The following is a 17,821-nucleotide window of genomic DNA, read 5'->3' on the forward strand; positions in this document are numbered from 1 at the left end:
CACAGCATCCCAGATAGGATTGCATCAGAGCTGTACACAGGACTGTAACTTCACAATACGAAGGAACTCTGCTAATTTCCCTACCCTGACGAGAAACATGTAACTTTGCCCATGACACAAGGTAATCTTCAGAACTAACACAGCCAAAGTGATTCAGTCCACGAAGCTGCAAGTCTCTCATTAGCATCTTTACCTGTGTTCCCTCTATGTAGTGAGTGGCCACTGCTTGATACACGTATTGAGAAATTTCTGCCCAAAAGGCCATATGAAATCATGTGGTTATTCCCCGTGTTGTACCAAGACAGATAATAAACAGGAAAAGAGCTACACTCTTACCGCTTGGCGACACCATCACTGGCTCTGACTGCCGTAAATCGTCACTAGCAGGCAGATTAAGGGAGAGGATTAAGACCATACCGAGGCCCGTTCCAACCCAGAGACAGGGGGAGACAGCGGAGTCATTCTTTCGGGCAAAGGACTCCATGAAGTACAAAGCAGTAATTGCCTCCTTTGAGTCCCTGTCGATACTGGACACGCTGGAGCTTCGGGAACGGCTGAAGGAGTTTTCCCTATTTTCTGCATAAATAAATACAAGCAAACAGGCATAAGTTGGCAATCCTAGAATAGGCACAAGCCTGCAGCAAATACAAACTCCCCGTAGAGTACAGAAAATACAGAGTTTTCGTAACCTGAGCAAACGTCCTGATACTAGCACGATACCAGCTTGCTGCCAGTGTATAAATAAGTGTGGAAAATGCTGTCAGACCTCATCAGTTAGATCTGCATTAGAAATAGCTGCTTATTATGGAGATTAGCATAGACTAATTAGAATTTACAACAGCCTTAGCTCAAAGGACTTGTTCTAAATAGCATGAAATAATTTTAGACCCATATGTTACCAATGCATTTAAAATTAATCCATGTATCTCATTGCTGCAGGACATGAAGGGAGATGCCATTACCAACTTCAGAGCACGTGTCCTTTGCTCTGCTCTTCTTTCCGTCGCTAGGACGTTCTAGCACTGCGTTCACAGCCATCGTTTATTGTCAAGCTATTAATAACCGCTCTCCGAGGAAAAGACATCCATTGCGACACTGATCCCAGCATCCCAAACGTCTCAGGGTACAAATCAACTCTGGCTTCCCAGGGAGTGACGTGAGAAACCTGCTCTGTGCCCCTGGCAACAGCCGCGCGGTGAGCCAGCTCTGTTCACCTTTCCACCTAAATTTTAGCAGGCAAGAGGGAGAGCTGGCTGCAGACAGAGCTGTATTGTCCCCACTGCAAATACGGAGACACTCTCTGAGCTTTTCAGAGAGGGAACAACAACCAACAGGGTCTGACTGCTGTAGGGCTAAGGATCTCCGCTTTGCTTTGTCTAGTGCCAGGCAGGAAGCGCAGAGCTGTGTGAGGGAGTTTCTGGCATTAGCAGGAACTGTCGGTGGCAACACATTCAGGCGAAAAAGTTACTGAAGAGTAAAGGAGCCAGAGGGAAGAAGGGAGTAGGGCTGGCTGCTAGCACAGACTTTGCAGAACAATTTGTGCCAGTGCTGCTGTCTACCAACCTGGGGTCAAAGATAGGGCTTAGATCATTGGAAACCTCACATGCTCTTCTGCAACAATAATAACTAGAGGACCAGGAGGGTCTGGAGGTGGAGAAATAGTTGAAACTATTGGACCCGAGGTAAAAGGCTCACTTCTGAACCTATCATTATGAAATAGATCTGTGTCTGGTATGAAATGATTCTTCTTATAGCTCAGAAGAGTGCGCTGTCTCTCCAGAGCCAGTAGAAACGTCTAGAAAGAGAAATACTTTCTGCCATGATTGAAGAATAAAATTAGAAAAGGACTTTCTCTCGTCCTCCAACTTGAAACTGGGCTAAGCCTCATATTGTATATATGGTTCTTGCTCTCCACCAGAAGCAGCAGTTCAGCTGGGAAACGCATTCCCCTACTCAGATGACTCAGTGTAAACTGCTGAAATTATCCTCTTTTGCAGTAACTACCTGGGAAAGACTGGAGACAACCATGGCAAAGCACTACTGGAACCATAGCAAGCGTTACTACATATGCTGTCTTACAAGTCGGCACACAGGGATTGGGGGAAGATTCTCCTGCTGCTCTTTTACACTTGGCCCAGCTTCTGTTCTTTGAGGGCATCCATAACTTGTTAAACAGGAGCTTTACAAGATAGCCGTCCCTGGCACTTCAGTCCCACTCTCATGGAAGAGAAACTCACATCTAACTTGAACTTCCAAGCACTGCCCTCACCCCGTTTCACCTTCATGTAGGCACTGTGGTAGCTCTTTAGTTCTGGCTCAGTACTGCTAAATATATCTGCATAAAACTGGGACTGTTTATTCACATGCAGACACAGATTCTAATACCTTGAGAATTAGTGTCTCCCATAACCCCCAAGCACTTTGTACTTCTGCAGTGGACTGGTTGGCCCAGCTCCTTCCCAAGCCCAGTAACAGCTGCCTGGTAAAGAACGCCTTCGCAATTTCAAGGCAGAGATCATCAGGGCTGCACACAGACACACACGCACACACATATATATATATCCCCCCCAAAGGGTACCTAATTTTTAAAATACGTTATTATGTAATTCATTTTCTCTTTAACAGGTGTATTAATATCACAGTCACATAAAATTCAAATATGGTGGTGCTCAAACCGAAAAAGATGGTGAAAGGACAAATGCAGTTAGTGTAGGCGACATACACGGAACTTAAAATATATAATGTGCCATTTGCATGTGTCATCAAGCTTTCTCCCTCCCTAAATTAACAAGAAATGTTCCTCACTCCTGTGCAGTACAGTTAACTAATATATCTTTGCAGAACTGACACTAACAGATAAAATCTTTGGGACACTTTTGGGAACATAGTGTGCCATTTTCTATTAAATACACTACTCCAACTGAAATTCTAAAAGTGAGCACTACATGTCAGAATTTGATGTCATTAAATATATCTGAAAGCAAGCCAAAACCTATGAAAGACTGCAGTCACTATGTGACGTTATTGGCTAGCTCTAAAGCAAGGCAGAAATCTCTCCTCTTCCTAGATTTCAAGACAAAATTTAGCTGAGGCCTATTCCCTGGGACTCCTTTCTCATATACCCCAAATTCTCTATTTAGAAACCACTCCATTGTATCCTAGAGAAACATAAAAGCACTTTCTTAGGGAAATTTTAAAAACTTGCCATATCCTTCCCTAGCATGATTGATATGTTTTAAAATGATGTCCCGTCTTCTAAAAGTTGTCCTGTACGAACACTGCCAACCTGTAGTAATCCTTAATCAAATTGCCGTAGTCTGGGTTTTCTCTTATATTTTCTTTTTCTTGCACTGCACGGCAGGTGTAGCAAGAATGTCAGCTACCACATCTTTCTGCCTGAGTCCGAACCAGAAGCACTTCCAGGTCCCCCCTGTAACCTAGGTCAAACAAAGCTTATTTGGACCCCTTTTGCTTCAGTGAGGAAACAGGATGTTCATATGTGAAAGACAGGTACTTTTCTGCTCCCCAGCTCTCTTTCCCTCTTCTCCTCCTCTGCAGAACATCCTGCTGCAGGACACTTTCTCGTAAGTGCGCTCCTGCCTCTAAATTGCCTCCTGCTTTCAGGGAGCCCAGTATTCCTTTTTCTCTGAGAGGCACATATCCAGCTCCCATAACCCTTCTGCTCCCACCCAGCCATCTCTCTCTCAGGCGACCATATCCTTTTTCCTCTTCCCCTTGTAGACCTCGATTTCTCATCTCATCTGTTTTTTCCAAATAGGTCTCCAGGTTGTCCTGCAGCTGGCAGCAGAGGAGCCGAGAGCACCATCAGAGGGGTCCAGTGTCCCCGAGAGCTAAGGAGCGACTAGCATTTGGGAGATGCTGCTATTGAGGCTGGTACGACCAGCTCTGGGCAAAAGCATTCTTATCTGCAGTCAGTGCCTTTCAAAAATCTGCATTCCACGGGTTAAGGCCCCACAATATAAACACCACTACTCTCCTAATAGTAGTCCTGCTTTCTTCAAAATGTTTTCATTCAGCCCTCTGTCCTGTGCATGGTTTGGGTTAGTGAGATGCAGATGGACACTCGGGAGCCAACTTCTGATTGTTAAACTCCAGCTCTGAGCAGCAGCATCCAAATAGAAGGCTTGTGATGTAAAAGAAACTGCAAAACCTCTAACCTGCTACCCACCTCACTGAACAAAAACACACAGGACACTTCAACTCACATGCTAGGATAAAACCGAAGCCAGTGTTTTTGAGTCTTACCTTTGTTCATCCATGTGTGAGCAGTATAGTGACACTCGTCGTGTGAGAATGTACTGATTCCATGTAATTGCTGAAGCATTGCCCGTCTGGAAATGTAACCTACTGCCACAAAATCGCATGCATTGCAAAAGGACAAGAACAATTGAGCCAACCGTCATCAAGACATTTATACGAAAGCAGCCCTGAGCAGTTACTGTCCTAGCTCCTTTCTTGCACGACAGAGCTGTCCCGTTGCACTGCACTGGTGTCTAGGAGAAGATTTAATTTAGGGTTTGGGGAGTTTCTGAGAATTTAAAAAGATAATTTGAGTAAATGATTCCATGTATTTCAACTGTCATCTTGCACTTGCAGAAATTTTTTTTTAACTTCCCTTTTTTTTTTTTTCCCCACTGGAAATAAAACTGGAATTTCCTTACTTTCCTGTGGATTTTTGTTTTTAAATAAAAGGAGGGAGAATACTAATGAAAATATTGATGCCACTGACTTGTGCATCCTCAGGGGAATGTTCTGACTTCTCTATTCTCAACTGCAGAAAAGGCTTTGTAAGGGAAACACATCCTCACTTCCCTTCCAAGAAATTGTCATTGTGATTATTCTAAAATAACGGATTTCGCACTAACACAGAAGCATAAAGTAATTTTCTTCTTGAAGTTAGGAATTGTTAAAGTGAAAGTATCACTTGTTATGAGGAATGAAAGAAAACTCCCAGTGATTAAGATCAACATTTTCACTGGAAATGGTTACATTCATTACTGGAGAGTTTTGCAATTGACTGTTGTCTTGGATGTTATTTATAGGTCCTTTCCTCCTTTTAACATACTGAGTAATTGACCTGCTTATAAAACATATACAAAAATTGACTTTTTTGATATGGAAATCACTATATTCTGGAAACAAATTTAAATGGTTTATATTCTTCTCACTTGGAGGTTTCTAAGTGTTTTAATCCCAAATATCAGACTTAACAGAAACTAACACAGCTACTAAAACATTTGCCAGTTTAAGGATCATAATCTTAAAATTTTAAGAGATATCCGTCACTTTTAAAATTATACAGTTAGGAAAGCATGCAAAGCTCTGAATGCCAGTGTAAACATACAGTAGAGGAATTACACTTCAGACATGAACTTGCACACGGTGATGTCATAGAGACACAGAGACGGAACCGTATTACTGACGGCAGTGCTTCAGCAACACAGAGGAGAATGGGGCAGGAAGTAACGCTGCAAGGCTGTCACACATCTAAGAACGCTGCACGTTTACTTGGCTAAAAACATCTGCAAACGCATTTTAATAGCGCCACTCTAAAGCTGCATTCCACATAAAGCAATTCACTAGAAAGCAGCAGAAGTTATCTTAAGCGCAAACAACATGGTATTAACCTGGAATTTTACTGTGAATTATTTCCTATGGGATCAACTCAAATAAGTTTCCCTAAAACTATGTTGAAAAGACTATACTACTTGCATAGCATTCAAACCAGGGGGGCTACGTCTGCGTTTACACGGAGTTCACACCTGTGGGATGCCTGACCCTCCCTGGAAAACGTTCTGAAAGGTATTGTCCTGAAGTTGCTGCCGTTACAGCAGCGTAACCTGAATGGCTTCACAGGATTATACTGATACAAGGCTGATGTAAATGATGGCAAATAAAGGCCTGAGAGAGAAAATAAATTCAAGTCACAAGACTTGGATCTTTATTTTGATATTTCCAGAATATGGAAAAGTTCAGGCTTAGGTTTTAGTCCAGAATGTCTTAAAAACAGAAGGGAACTATTAGGGCAGAACTATTCTTCATACTGAAAATGATGTAGACATAAGCATTTTTATAGGAAGATAAAAATGCGACAGATCTTTACAGTAAGTAATCTATGAAGCTTCCATATTCAATTGTAGGAATCATTTCCCTTTACTTACACAAGCAAATGGTCTTCACATTCAGATCACTAAAAACTCAACTTGGATATAGGTTATAAATTTGGGCATATGTTCTTTAATCAAAGGCATCACAATTCTCCAGAACTTAAATCCCAACCTAAAATATCCATTCTGCTGAAGCGTCTTTCGTAACATTGATGGTTTGGGAAATAATGGTGCGTTGTATAGCTTTCATATGTGGAAGTACCCAAGAATAAGGAGGAGAGAACAGGCATTATAGAAGAAAAACCTTGGTTTCATTCAATAACAACATCAAAACAGTTAATGTTATAATGAAGCAAGTGAAAGCATTTGAAAGGACTCTTTTTCCTCCTTTGATGGATTCGCTGCTTGTGTAACTGATGCGTAGTTAGAAAAGCTTTGCTTTAAAAAAAACCTCTTTGGAACGGCTATTATCACATAACTTGAACAATCTCAGAATATTCCTATACTCTTCCCTAGTTCTCTATACACAACAACCCACCACATATTCAATTCTGCCACAGAAGTACCAGGAAACACCTAATGGTGTGTTCCACTTGCAAAAATTTTTCAAAAATTATTTCAGATGTAGAAAAACAGTTTACGTTGACCTGAAGCAATTGCTAGCAAGCAGAAAAATGCTGAAGCTGAGTATGCAGTGCAAAGCACATCCCTCAAATTCAACATGCCTAGAGTACAGTGTGAAATTAGCTTAACTTGGAATCAAGTCATCATGTAAATTAAAACTGACTAGACATTCACTGACTATAAGAACAACAACATTTTCATTTAGGTGGTTGTTTTTAAAACACGGATAATTTCCAGATTCCTGTAAGGAAACAAGTGGATCCTAACATCCTACTAGACCTGACAGAAAATGTACTCCAAGATAAAACCAAACATGAACTCTATCTAGCCCAATAGAGCTGAAATTTAGGCACCAGCAGCTCACATGCATCCATGCAAGGCTCTTCTCCATTTCTTCCCAGGCCTTTCCTGGCCATTAGACATGCTCTTTCACAAGGCATCTCAGTCTTTAGACAATCTCCCCTCGCTGCTTTTTCTAGGGACATAGGGCATGGCAAGCTCTGTTGTGACCAGATTTAGGCAGACACACACTTAAATTCCACTTAAACCTCTGAGGGAAACCAGCGGTTAGATCCGACAAAGATTACAATTCTGTCTAAATGACAACAGCTCCACTGGCTTTTTGCAGGCTTGTGATTGTAGCACTCAGCAGAAAGTTGCAGGCCATAAGCTGCAGACACAAACCAGTCTGAGAGGACCAACTCCATCCATCCATGCCTTCTGCATCTGTGGCCACAAGGTATAACGAGGAACAGCATTCTTCCTGTCTCCCCTGGAAGCCAAACCCCTGATGGCTGTGATGCTCAGCTAAGAGGCCAAGCCTAAGGTTTCTGGCCCTTCTGGTCCTAACATAAAATATGGATGTGTTCTGGGGAACTTGAACACCATTATTGGGGTCTAGAAACTGGGCTCCCTCTTGACATAACACAGCAATTTCAATGTGATACTTTTTAGGCACGTTCTCTTCCAAACTTCCTGGGCAAGTGGCATGCCTATTTATTTTGTTAGGACATCCATTCTCAGAAGCACTCTCTCTCAGACTGCACCCTAAAGGGACAGATTGAACTAGGTGGGCTGAATTGCCCCCTTACTCCTAGGACCAGTTGCCACTATTTTGGATGTGTTTGTATCACAGGCAGACTGGGTTGTGCCCCTTGCTCACCTTTAAAATCTCTCTACACCTCCTTTCTTAGGGGAAGAAGGAAGAGAGAATGTTTTTATTTTGTTTTATCTACAGTAGAAAACAAGCACACACTCTCATCTCCACCGTAATTGAAAAATAACACAATGGACAAGTCACTTCTGGAAACAATTACATTCCCCCTAGAATAATCTATGGATCTTATAGTTCAGTGTTCAAGCTGAATACTTTGAAACAGATATGAAAACCTTACAGAAGATGCTGGCATATCCTTCCTTGGAACAATTGCTTTTTTGGTGCCAAATGTTTTAATACAGCCATACAGAATTTGCTGTTCAGAAATCTCTTGAGTTTGCAGTGCCCATTAGACCAGAAGTGCTGTGTTTATTCTAAATACAGGAAAAAATAATTTCAGCTTCCTAATAACTTTTTTTTTTTATTTGAATAAAGCTTTCTGCAGTAAGAAACAGACTTTCTAGACATAGAGCAGGTCCTCTATGCAACATTTTTATCTGCTTCTCTGCACAGACAAGAAATGTGGTGACAAACTCAGCAGTTAGCGGAGACTGTGGCTTACCACAGCGTCTCCAAGTCATTTGCTATTATACCATTCTTACTGTTACTAGTTACAACAATGTAAAGTAACTTCAAATGCTAACAGAATTAAAATGATTTACAAGCAGAACCAACACCATAAACACCTCACTGAGAAATGAATTAAAAAATTTCAAGCCAAGGGCTTTTCCATCGGTTACAAAAGCCTAGCGGTGAAAAGCCATGGCACTTAGGGTCCTCATGAGGTATGGTCCCATGACTGCTGTAACATACCCAGTGGATCAGGTAAGTGTCAGTTTGGCTGGCTGCTTGGCCAAGGCAGTTTACCAGAAGGCATCCACTCCACAATACAGAAAGGCATGGCAAAGGGAGTGCGGTGGAGAGTATGAGCTGTTCTGAAAACCTGAAAACCTGCCAGAGATGCAATAACCTCCTCAGAGAATCCATTTCTGCGGTTAACTACCCTTGTGATCAAAATGAATCCCCTGCCGTCTCCCTGAAGTCGTGCCTCTGCCTTAGCAGTTTATGTCCGTTACATCCTGCCCTTTTCTCAGCAGACATGGACAGCAGATTATTCCCTTCCTCTCTTTGCAGTATCCTGCCATGCATTTGAATAATTTTGTGCTTTTTCTTCACTATTTTTCTAGATCAAGCAGCCAGGTTGTTTCTCTCTTTCCTTGGAGGCCTAGGGATCGCTACCTTTGCAAACCGCAGGGATTGTCTTCTAGGCCTTCATCACTTAGTTCACATCCGCATGTGGGCTTCACACCCAAAAGACCCAAGAAAAAAGGAGCCAATGATAAAAACAGAAGCCTCCGTTTTTCCCACCACCTCGCCACACGGGAAGGAAACCGAATTGTCACATTCACCCATCTAGTCCAAAAAAATCCAATGTGCTATGCATGCAGTACTGCATATAGCCATAACTGACAAGAGAAAAACTGATATAAATTGTATGGAAGTTACGTAGGAAATACTGCAATAAACAGCATGACATCAGCTGAGCCTGGTTCCTCAGGCTTAGGACCTTTTATAAGATAACCACTCAGTATCATGTTTCCAAGACCCTGAATACAGCATACTGGACCTACAAGAGCAAATTTCAGCCCTTCTTTATGGCTTCACATATATATTTACAGGCTAATACTCAAGGTACAGATCGATCCTAAGAATTGGGAAACCTTGTTGTAGAAACAATGACAAAAGTAACAGGCTAACATACAGACACAAAGAATGATTGTAAAATTTGCTGAATCTAAAAACCAAATAAAAAACCTCAAAAAACTCAGCACCCTAGAACCCCAAAACCTAACCCAAAATCCAGCAGGAAAAAAATCTGGAAGCCTCTGCCAGGCTGTCTACAAAGCTTCTTATCATGATCCGCACAAATACTTCTGAATAACAAAAGAGTTTTAAAGTATATAGTACATACCAAATACTACCCATTTCCAAAACAAATTGGACAAAATCACACAAGAGAAAAAACAACTTATCCCCCAAACAGTTTTTGTCATTCTATATGCAGATGCAAAAGAAAAACTTCAAGTATAAAAGTATGCTGGATCTATTAAAATGGAAATTGTATTGTACTTGCCATAGAATTGTTGATAAGGTTATTAAAGATAATGACTAAATATTCTTGAGTGGTTCGTTTTGCCAGCTCATAGTGACATTTCGATTCAAGTGCTCTATATCAAACGTTAACTACATATAATCAAAAAAGTTAATCCAAAAGCTGAGGTAAATGCTGAAACGGAATTATTTCAAAGAAAAGCTAAAGCAAATTCAAACGGAAAATTACAATGCATAGCAAATCCTTGTTAGGATTCCTTGTTCAGAGGCAAGTTTGTAGCGCAAAGATTTAAATGGCCTTTCTAGGCAAGGTTTATAAAGCTGGACTACTTAAAAACTACACAACGGAAAATAAAAATAACAAAAAAAAAGAAAGACAGTTTTATATCACTGCTGATGGGAGAAAACAGATTTCCAAACACAGCATTTCAAAGGAAAAACTCCACTCTGTCTTTACGTTCTTCCTAAGGCATATGATACAACCACATATGGACATACATATACAGAATGCTCCAATTTCTGTGTGAATGCAGGCAAGGAGGAAAAAAGTGTCAGAGCCTGCCAGCACAAGCTCTTGATGGCAACTAGCAAGTCATGGCAGAGAGAACCTTTTGGAGAATGTAAAGTGGCTTACAAAAGCAGAACGCTTGAGAAAAGCAATAACCCAGAAGTATGAAATCTGAAAGAGTTCTCAGAGTTAGTTATAATTTATTAAAGCAAAGAGGACTGCGGGCTAGAATATGTATCAGTGCACACATCCATATACCCACCAGCTATACAACTATAACCATACTAAGTTTCCTCCCACAACAATTTTATTTCTATTTTCTAACATCACTGTTTTCTTTAATCTAAAATTACAATTAAAAATTCAATTGAAATACATATTTTGTTTCCCTATGCACAAAAAGAGCAGATGTTTTGGGCCTATTAATCTACACTGAAATTCTTGACCAGACTGGGATCTCTGCTGTTCTTGGGAGAAGGGGGGGCTTTAACGGGTTTAGCAACTATGCAGTATTAGCTCTTAGGCTGAGACGGGCTGTTTTGGACCTGTGCAACAGGATGGAAGGCAAGCCAGGCAGGGTTACACACCTTCACCAAAGAAGCTGAACAAAAGGTTAATATAATCCCTATTTCAACGTTTCTGTGAGGACACCTGCAGACAAAATAGGGTGCTAGTAGGAGCCCAGAGCCGGAACAGACCAAGACATGATCAGTACAAACGGCTACAGCCTGCAAGGAAATCCACTGAGCTTGGAGACAAAACACGTTCCCTTTCTTCAGGATGTTATCACCGGACAGAATCTCTGTAAGGATTTTCTTGAGTACGAGCAGTTTGCATTCATGTACATTTTTTATTGCTGTTGATATTTAAAAGCACAATGTTAACTTGATAATAAAAAAGTGTGGTTTATACCCTGTACAAGAAAGCCTTATCAAGAAATGTAATCAATAACTCCTAAAATCTCAAAAACTACTGGTCAAAAAGGACTAGAATAAATTTAGAATTTAGAAGTTCAACTATGGAATTTTCTATATTTGTGGTTTTGTTTATAATGCAGATAAATTCTTCTATTAGTCTAAGGAAGAAAGAGCTTACTTAAAAGTATATGAAAACAAGATTGTTTAGAATCAATAATAGACTATTAAAAACTTGTAAAAGTCTAATTTATTTTTTAAATTAGATATAGAATATTGAGTAACTACAGAATTTGTTAGTATAGCTGTGAGAATACTGCATATATGAAACCACAAGATATTACAGGACAATATCTAACATTTTAAATAGCATAAATGGTATTTGAGAAGTGCTGTATTAAACGCCTGGCTAATTATTGACAAAAAATATATTCATAACAGGCTATTTGATTTACATACTAGTGTTTTGGAAAGAAAAAAAAATTAAGAGGCTTTGAAACTGAAATAGCAGTGATCTTTAGCTTGTAATAAAATCTACTTGAGTTTAAAAAGCTTTAGAGCTTTTCAATTTTTTCCATGTTAGATGAGGATACTGGGAAAGACATAGGTTTAAGCAGTAACAGTAACCGTGCAAGCATTGACACCGCTCCTCTGCTACCGTTACTTGGCTATTGAATTATTCTATGAGTGTGGAAGACAGATCAGCACTTTATGAAACTGAACAGTTTGCAATATTTTGACCAGCAGAAAACAAGACATTCCTCCCCCCACCATGATTTTCTTCCTATGATTCATCATTGCAAAGAAATTCTTCAAAAATGCTTTTCGGTATCTTCTGCACTTATAAAGAGGTAAGAGTCAGCAAAATCTTGACAATCAGCTAAAAGGAATGAAGTCAGAAGAATTTATAGTGTGAAAGTTGCTTGAAAATACACTTGATGGAAATGCTGGAAATACAGTTCCTATTGTACCAAACAATCAGATTTAAATAAGTAGATTTTGAAAGGCAGTGTGAGAGGGGAAGACTGATTTATTATTCTAATAGATATTTTATGATTAGTCACCAAAATGTATCATCTTTTTAATCCAATCAATTAGAAGAGGTAAAGAGCAGGAACTGGAAGCATTATTAAAAAACTTCCAAGTGTTATCAGTGCCTCAGAGACAGGCTTAAGAAAAAGTAAGAACCATCTACACACACACAAAGGCTTTTTTTTTTTTATGTATAAAAAGTGCTTAACACTACTGAGATAGCAATCTCTAATCAAAATTCTATTCAGGTGGAATAATAAAATCCTACCAAATACTAACCTGAAATACTACCTCTCTAACGAGGACACAAAATATGTGTCTTGATTCACCACATGAGAATAGAAAAAAAATCATTTCTTGTGAATAAATTTATTATTTATTGCAGCATATACTCTTAAGTAGCCAATGAATTCTTAGCACAGAGAGGATCTATTCTTTTTATTTTGGAACAGCCCAACCAGAAGGTTTTTGATCAAAGCCAGTTCCACATTTTGAAGAGAATGCTTATTTCCAGTATATCTTCCTCAAATCTTTTAACTTCTCATCTTCCTTCTCCCTCACCCTCCTCTTTACCCCTAGCCTAAGAATCTTTCAAGGACCACAGCACCTTCCACTATATTATTTAGTATAAAAACCTTCAGAAATAAATCAAACTACTTGCCAAAACAGTATGTCTAGAAATTCAAGATGCATGAAGAATGGCGGAATGTCAGTCATTCCAGACAGATCAGTTAGTAGAACTAGAAGTCAAAAGACTAATACCTCAAGCACGTAAAAAACAGTTTAGACAAGTTTGACAGATGGCTTTGTTTTAATGCGAGAATATAAATAATCAGAAAATTATTTTAGTCTACAGACCTGCTGAAAGGTGACTTGTACATGTACCCACACGCTCAGGGACAAACCCAAACCATGCTCCACCATATTACACGCTAATATAAATTACTGTAAAGACTGCCTAGCTTTTTCTTGCACCAGTCATTTCAATAACCTTACTAAGAGTTGTCATACTAATTCAGTGATACCACTGATACTTTTAATTAGGGATTTTTTATGTCCCTTACTTGAATTTACTTCATGTCCCTGAAAGGAAGTTAGATGACTATCTCTAGAAAGAGATATACTTTAATATTAAAATTGATAGGTATTATAATTAGTGATGAACAACAGAAATGAAACCTTTCATGACAGGGATACATAGAAAGCATCATTGTGCCATCAAAAGCATCACCGTATTACTAAATGTTTTGTACACAAGGGTCAGTGGGATCTTAGGGGGTTGTAGGTTCTGCCTGCCAGTGACCCTACTGACTCTGGAAGGATGGAAGGGAAAAAGAAAAGAAGCAGCATAAAAGAATTAGGTAGTATCATGGCCCTGTTATGTACAAGTAGTGCTGATATCGCAGCAGTATCTGCATACAAGAATTCCAGAATAGTTTGGTATTACATTGGATGAAGAAAAACACACAACAATAGAAACTGCTGTGGCAGTGATATATTTTCCACCGAGACATGTAACAACAGTACTTACCATATTTGTGTGGTGCATAAAAAGAGGTAGATGAAAGGGTTATGTTACGATCATCATCAATAACTAATGTGGAGGAAAAAATGGTGATTACGCAGATGAAAACTGCCCTTATGCACAGGAATTTATAAGCACCTCAGACCTCTGTAAATCTGCTTTAGTACAGTGTTCACACAATTAATCCAAGTTAAAACCGAAATTTATAGCAGGTTTAGTATTTAAACAGGATTACTTCTTATAACTGATTGCTGAGGATTACGCTTTTTCATGTGTTACACGAAGCCCACAATGTGATTTAACATTTTTGCTGTTCAGCCTATGACTTCATGTTTGAAGAATCCATGATATTTTAACAGTCTCCTAAAGGAGAGATGGTTGGACACTCACTGAAGAAACAGCAGTGTCAGTTGAAATGTCACTACTCCCAAGTTTTTGACCCTGTTTCTCTGCAGAAGGTTAATACTTGCCTACTAAAGTAAGAAAAAATAGATCACATAAACACTTCTCATTCGCTTTAGTGCAAAGGGAGCTGGATAATGTAACCCAATATAGAAAGATGTTTAAGCTAAATGTTTCTGTACCTAAGCAGAAAGGACAACTCAAAGGATCCCTCATCCACCAGCTTCTCCTCTGGTCTGATAGCCTCTGGCAATGGGAGGTGACTTCTACCAGAGATCTAATGACATAGCTGGAAGATGGTAACACCTTTGTTGAGTGCAGCCATTTTGCAAAGAGCCTCTGACCATGCTTTGCTCTGTGTCCCATGGATGAACGTAAGTAAGTACTGTTCTTAAATCAAATGGAAGTAGCTGCTAGAGGACACTGCAACAGACTTTGGGATATCAGCTCCATTCCAGACAAGAACATAATCTTGGAACCCTCTGTGCCAAATTAGGATGTTTTCTTATAGGGTCTCACACATGTAGACACTATTTTTCTGTTGTGTGATCCCCACAGTAGTCAGAAGAAAGGCCTAAAAAGAATTTGCTACATTATGTTATCATAAAGAAAAAAAATAATCAAAGATTCTAGTAATTTGCCACTAGTGACAAAAGTATTTGGATTAAAAATACAAAATTAGACACTTTGAGTGATAGAATTTCCCTTGCTCTGTCTCATTAATGATCAGCAAAATTAGGAGGTACTGGTTCCAGCTATAAAGAACTTCTGTGTTGCAGACACCTTTGCAAGTAGGCAGGTTAGGATACAAACGCTCCTTGCAAGACAAGAGGACTAGGGTCATGGTGTTGTCCATCGCCTGTCACTCACAGCATCACAGGGGGCTTCAGGCCGTACTACAGCCCAGACAATAACCATAGGAGATCATTATCTCTTAGGCACTCAGGAATCATAGAATCGTCTAGGTTGGAAGAGACCCTTGGGATCATCGAGTCCAACCATCTACCCTACTCTACAAAGTTCTCCCCTACACCATATCCCCCAACACCACATCTAAACGTCTCTTAAACACATCCAGGGATGGTGACTCAACCACCTCCCTGGGCAGTCTATTCCAATGCCCGACCACTCTTTCTGTGAAAAATTCTTTCCTAATGTTCAGTCTAAATCTACCCTGTTGGAACTTGAAGCCATTCCCTCTTGTTCTGTCATTAATTACCTGTGAGAAGAGACCAGCAACAACCTCTCTACAGTGTCCTTTCAAATAATTGTAGACAGTGATGAGGTCTCCTCTTAGCCTCCTCCTCCTCAAACTAAATAGTCCCAGCTCCTTCAACCGCTCTTCATATGATTTGTTTGCTAACAAAAATAAATAATGGAAATAATTCTGCAACTTGATTAAAATGAAAACCTGGATTTTTAAAAGAGTTAATTGTTCAAATTAATTATTTTTTACTAAAATATTAAACCCTATAATTTCTGTTGTTTAAACATTATTAAATTTTTACCTGTTACTAAAATTGAATACAACCAACACTGCGGTTTGACACCATTTATTTTAATGCTATTCTTTTTCAGTTTTTGATAGACTGAATCTTTTCTGCACAGACATTGCATTGTCCTATTGCAGGAATGCAGGGGAGCTGGAACCCTGGCAGACAAAGGTCAAGGACACCAACAGCAGAGTGGGAACACTATCAAGATTGAAGAAAACCACATCAACTGAATGATTCTGCTTAAACGGTCTGCAGTGAAATAGCTGGCACTGCTGAAATGAAAATGGGCTTATTCTAAGTTTTAGGCGCAGTGCATTTCCATGAGTGGTCCACTTTGTATCTCTCAGTTTCATCAAAACTCGGCACTCAAGCAGATCAAGATTTGAAGACTTTTTTCAGGCATTAAAGCAAGGAACTTATTATAAATAGGAAAAAATTGATTAGATTATGGGCTATAATTTTACCATAAATAGTGGCCAGGGACTGTAGAATTTTGTAAAGTCTTCTGTACCAATAAATAAATAAATACACATGTGCAAAGCCTGAGCTCACATTCTAAAAATATCTTACCCATTTTCAGACTTGGTAAGTAGAGACAATGAGAGTTTAAAACGTTAGTAATACTAGCCGTCACAATAACCGTACATAAGCCGCTATGAACAATCGCTTTTCCAAAACAAAGCACCCGATCCGTACAGGCGAGGGGACGGCTGTAAGAGTTTGGTGAGGTTCAGCATACCGCATCCCTAGGCAGCACAGCGCTCAGGAGCAGGCTTGTTAGTAACAACACTAACACACAGGGGTTGTTCTAATTCTAAACAGATGAAGACAGCAGTTCGGGGCAATGACTAGGACAAGGGTCATGCTAAACTTATTTGCTTTCACAATGGTGAGAAATTCAAGAATACCTAGCGAAATATTCATTGCCACCCACCTTCTGTGGTGACCGGGAGAGAAATCTCCATGCAGGCTGCAGACTGCGCTTTTCTGAAGGGGGGCCTCCCGGGGCCTCGGCGGTTTGCTTTTGAGACATCTGCGCTGGAAAGTCGTTTTCCTGAACTGCAGCTCTGGGACGTTGGACTTGTACAGTGACCATTCACGTGATCTGGAAAGTGAACGCAAAAAGTGCTAGGTAAAGTGCCAGCTCTCAAAATTCAGAATGGAGGAGATGTACGTTCTGATATTTAAGAATGGGTTAAATCAAATCTGAGAATAACTACTTATTTGTTGTTCTATCAGCCCAGCATGTATATGTAGGAATAACTCACCATATCTTTAAGGTATCCTTTTTAAAAAACAAGGGACATAGAACTGGTACATGTTCTTACAGCTGCAGATCCCACAGCATTTTGTTGACCTATGTGAACAGGCAATTTATTAAGATACTGCTGGTAACACTGGCATCCCTGATGTTGTGTCTCCTAACAGATACCAAACAAATTTGAAAACTATCTTTCCTTTTTCGCTCTTAAAGAACTGCAAGTGTAATTTACTACAGGATAGAATTTAGAGCTAGACATCTTCCCTACCTGACTTGAAGCTGCACAAAACAGGCATCTAACTGCCACTGTTTGGGATAATTATAAAACTAGCCATAATATTGCTAAGTATTTTATTCTTCAAATACCATATAGATTTATTTTACTGCTAAGGAAGCTGACTGCTGAACAATTTATTTGTCTGCTACAGATTTAAAGATATGAGGCCAAGTCCTTGGACCCCTGCTAGTGGCCATGGTCAATCAGCACAGCACATAATGTCATCTGATGGGGCGGGAAACAAAACATGGCTGCTTCAAACTCTGCTGACATTCGTCTGTTCTTCGTTACTGGCAACAGGTCTTTAAACCACAACAATCCACTCATCAAGGCTTAGATCAGAGTTCAGAGTGGGTTGGACTGGACTATGAAACATTCATGCAATA

At 39.8% G+C, this 17,821-nt stretch overlaps 1 protein-coding gene across 2 annotated transcripts in view; it reads right to left on the bottom strand.

The window, feature by feature from the left end:
• Positions 1 to 17,821, bottom strand: part of STXBP5L (syntaxin binding protein 5L) — a gene marked incomplete at both ends in the record, with an annotated part of 209,544 nt that overhangs the window by 6,343 nt on the left and 185,380 nt on the right. For both annotated transcript variants that reach the window (XM_082493120.1, XM_082493119.1), the window contains 2 exons: positions 331 to 576; positions 16,832 to 17,002. In XM_082493120.1, the coding sequence (XP_082349246.1) occupies positions 331 to 576; positions 16,832 to 17,002 (417 nt within the window). The remainder of the gene's footprint in view (positions 1 to 330; positions 577 to 16,831; positions 17,003 to 17,821) is intronic.

Source organism: Vanellus vanellus (genome assembly GCF_965231255.1).
Source record: "Vanellus vanellus genome assembly, chromosome: 1".
Classification (NCBI taxonomy): Eukaryota; Metazoa; Chordata; class Aves; order Charadriiformes; family Charadriidae; genus Vanellus; species Vanellus vanellus.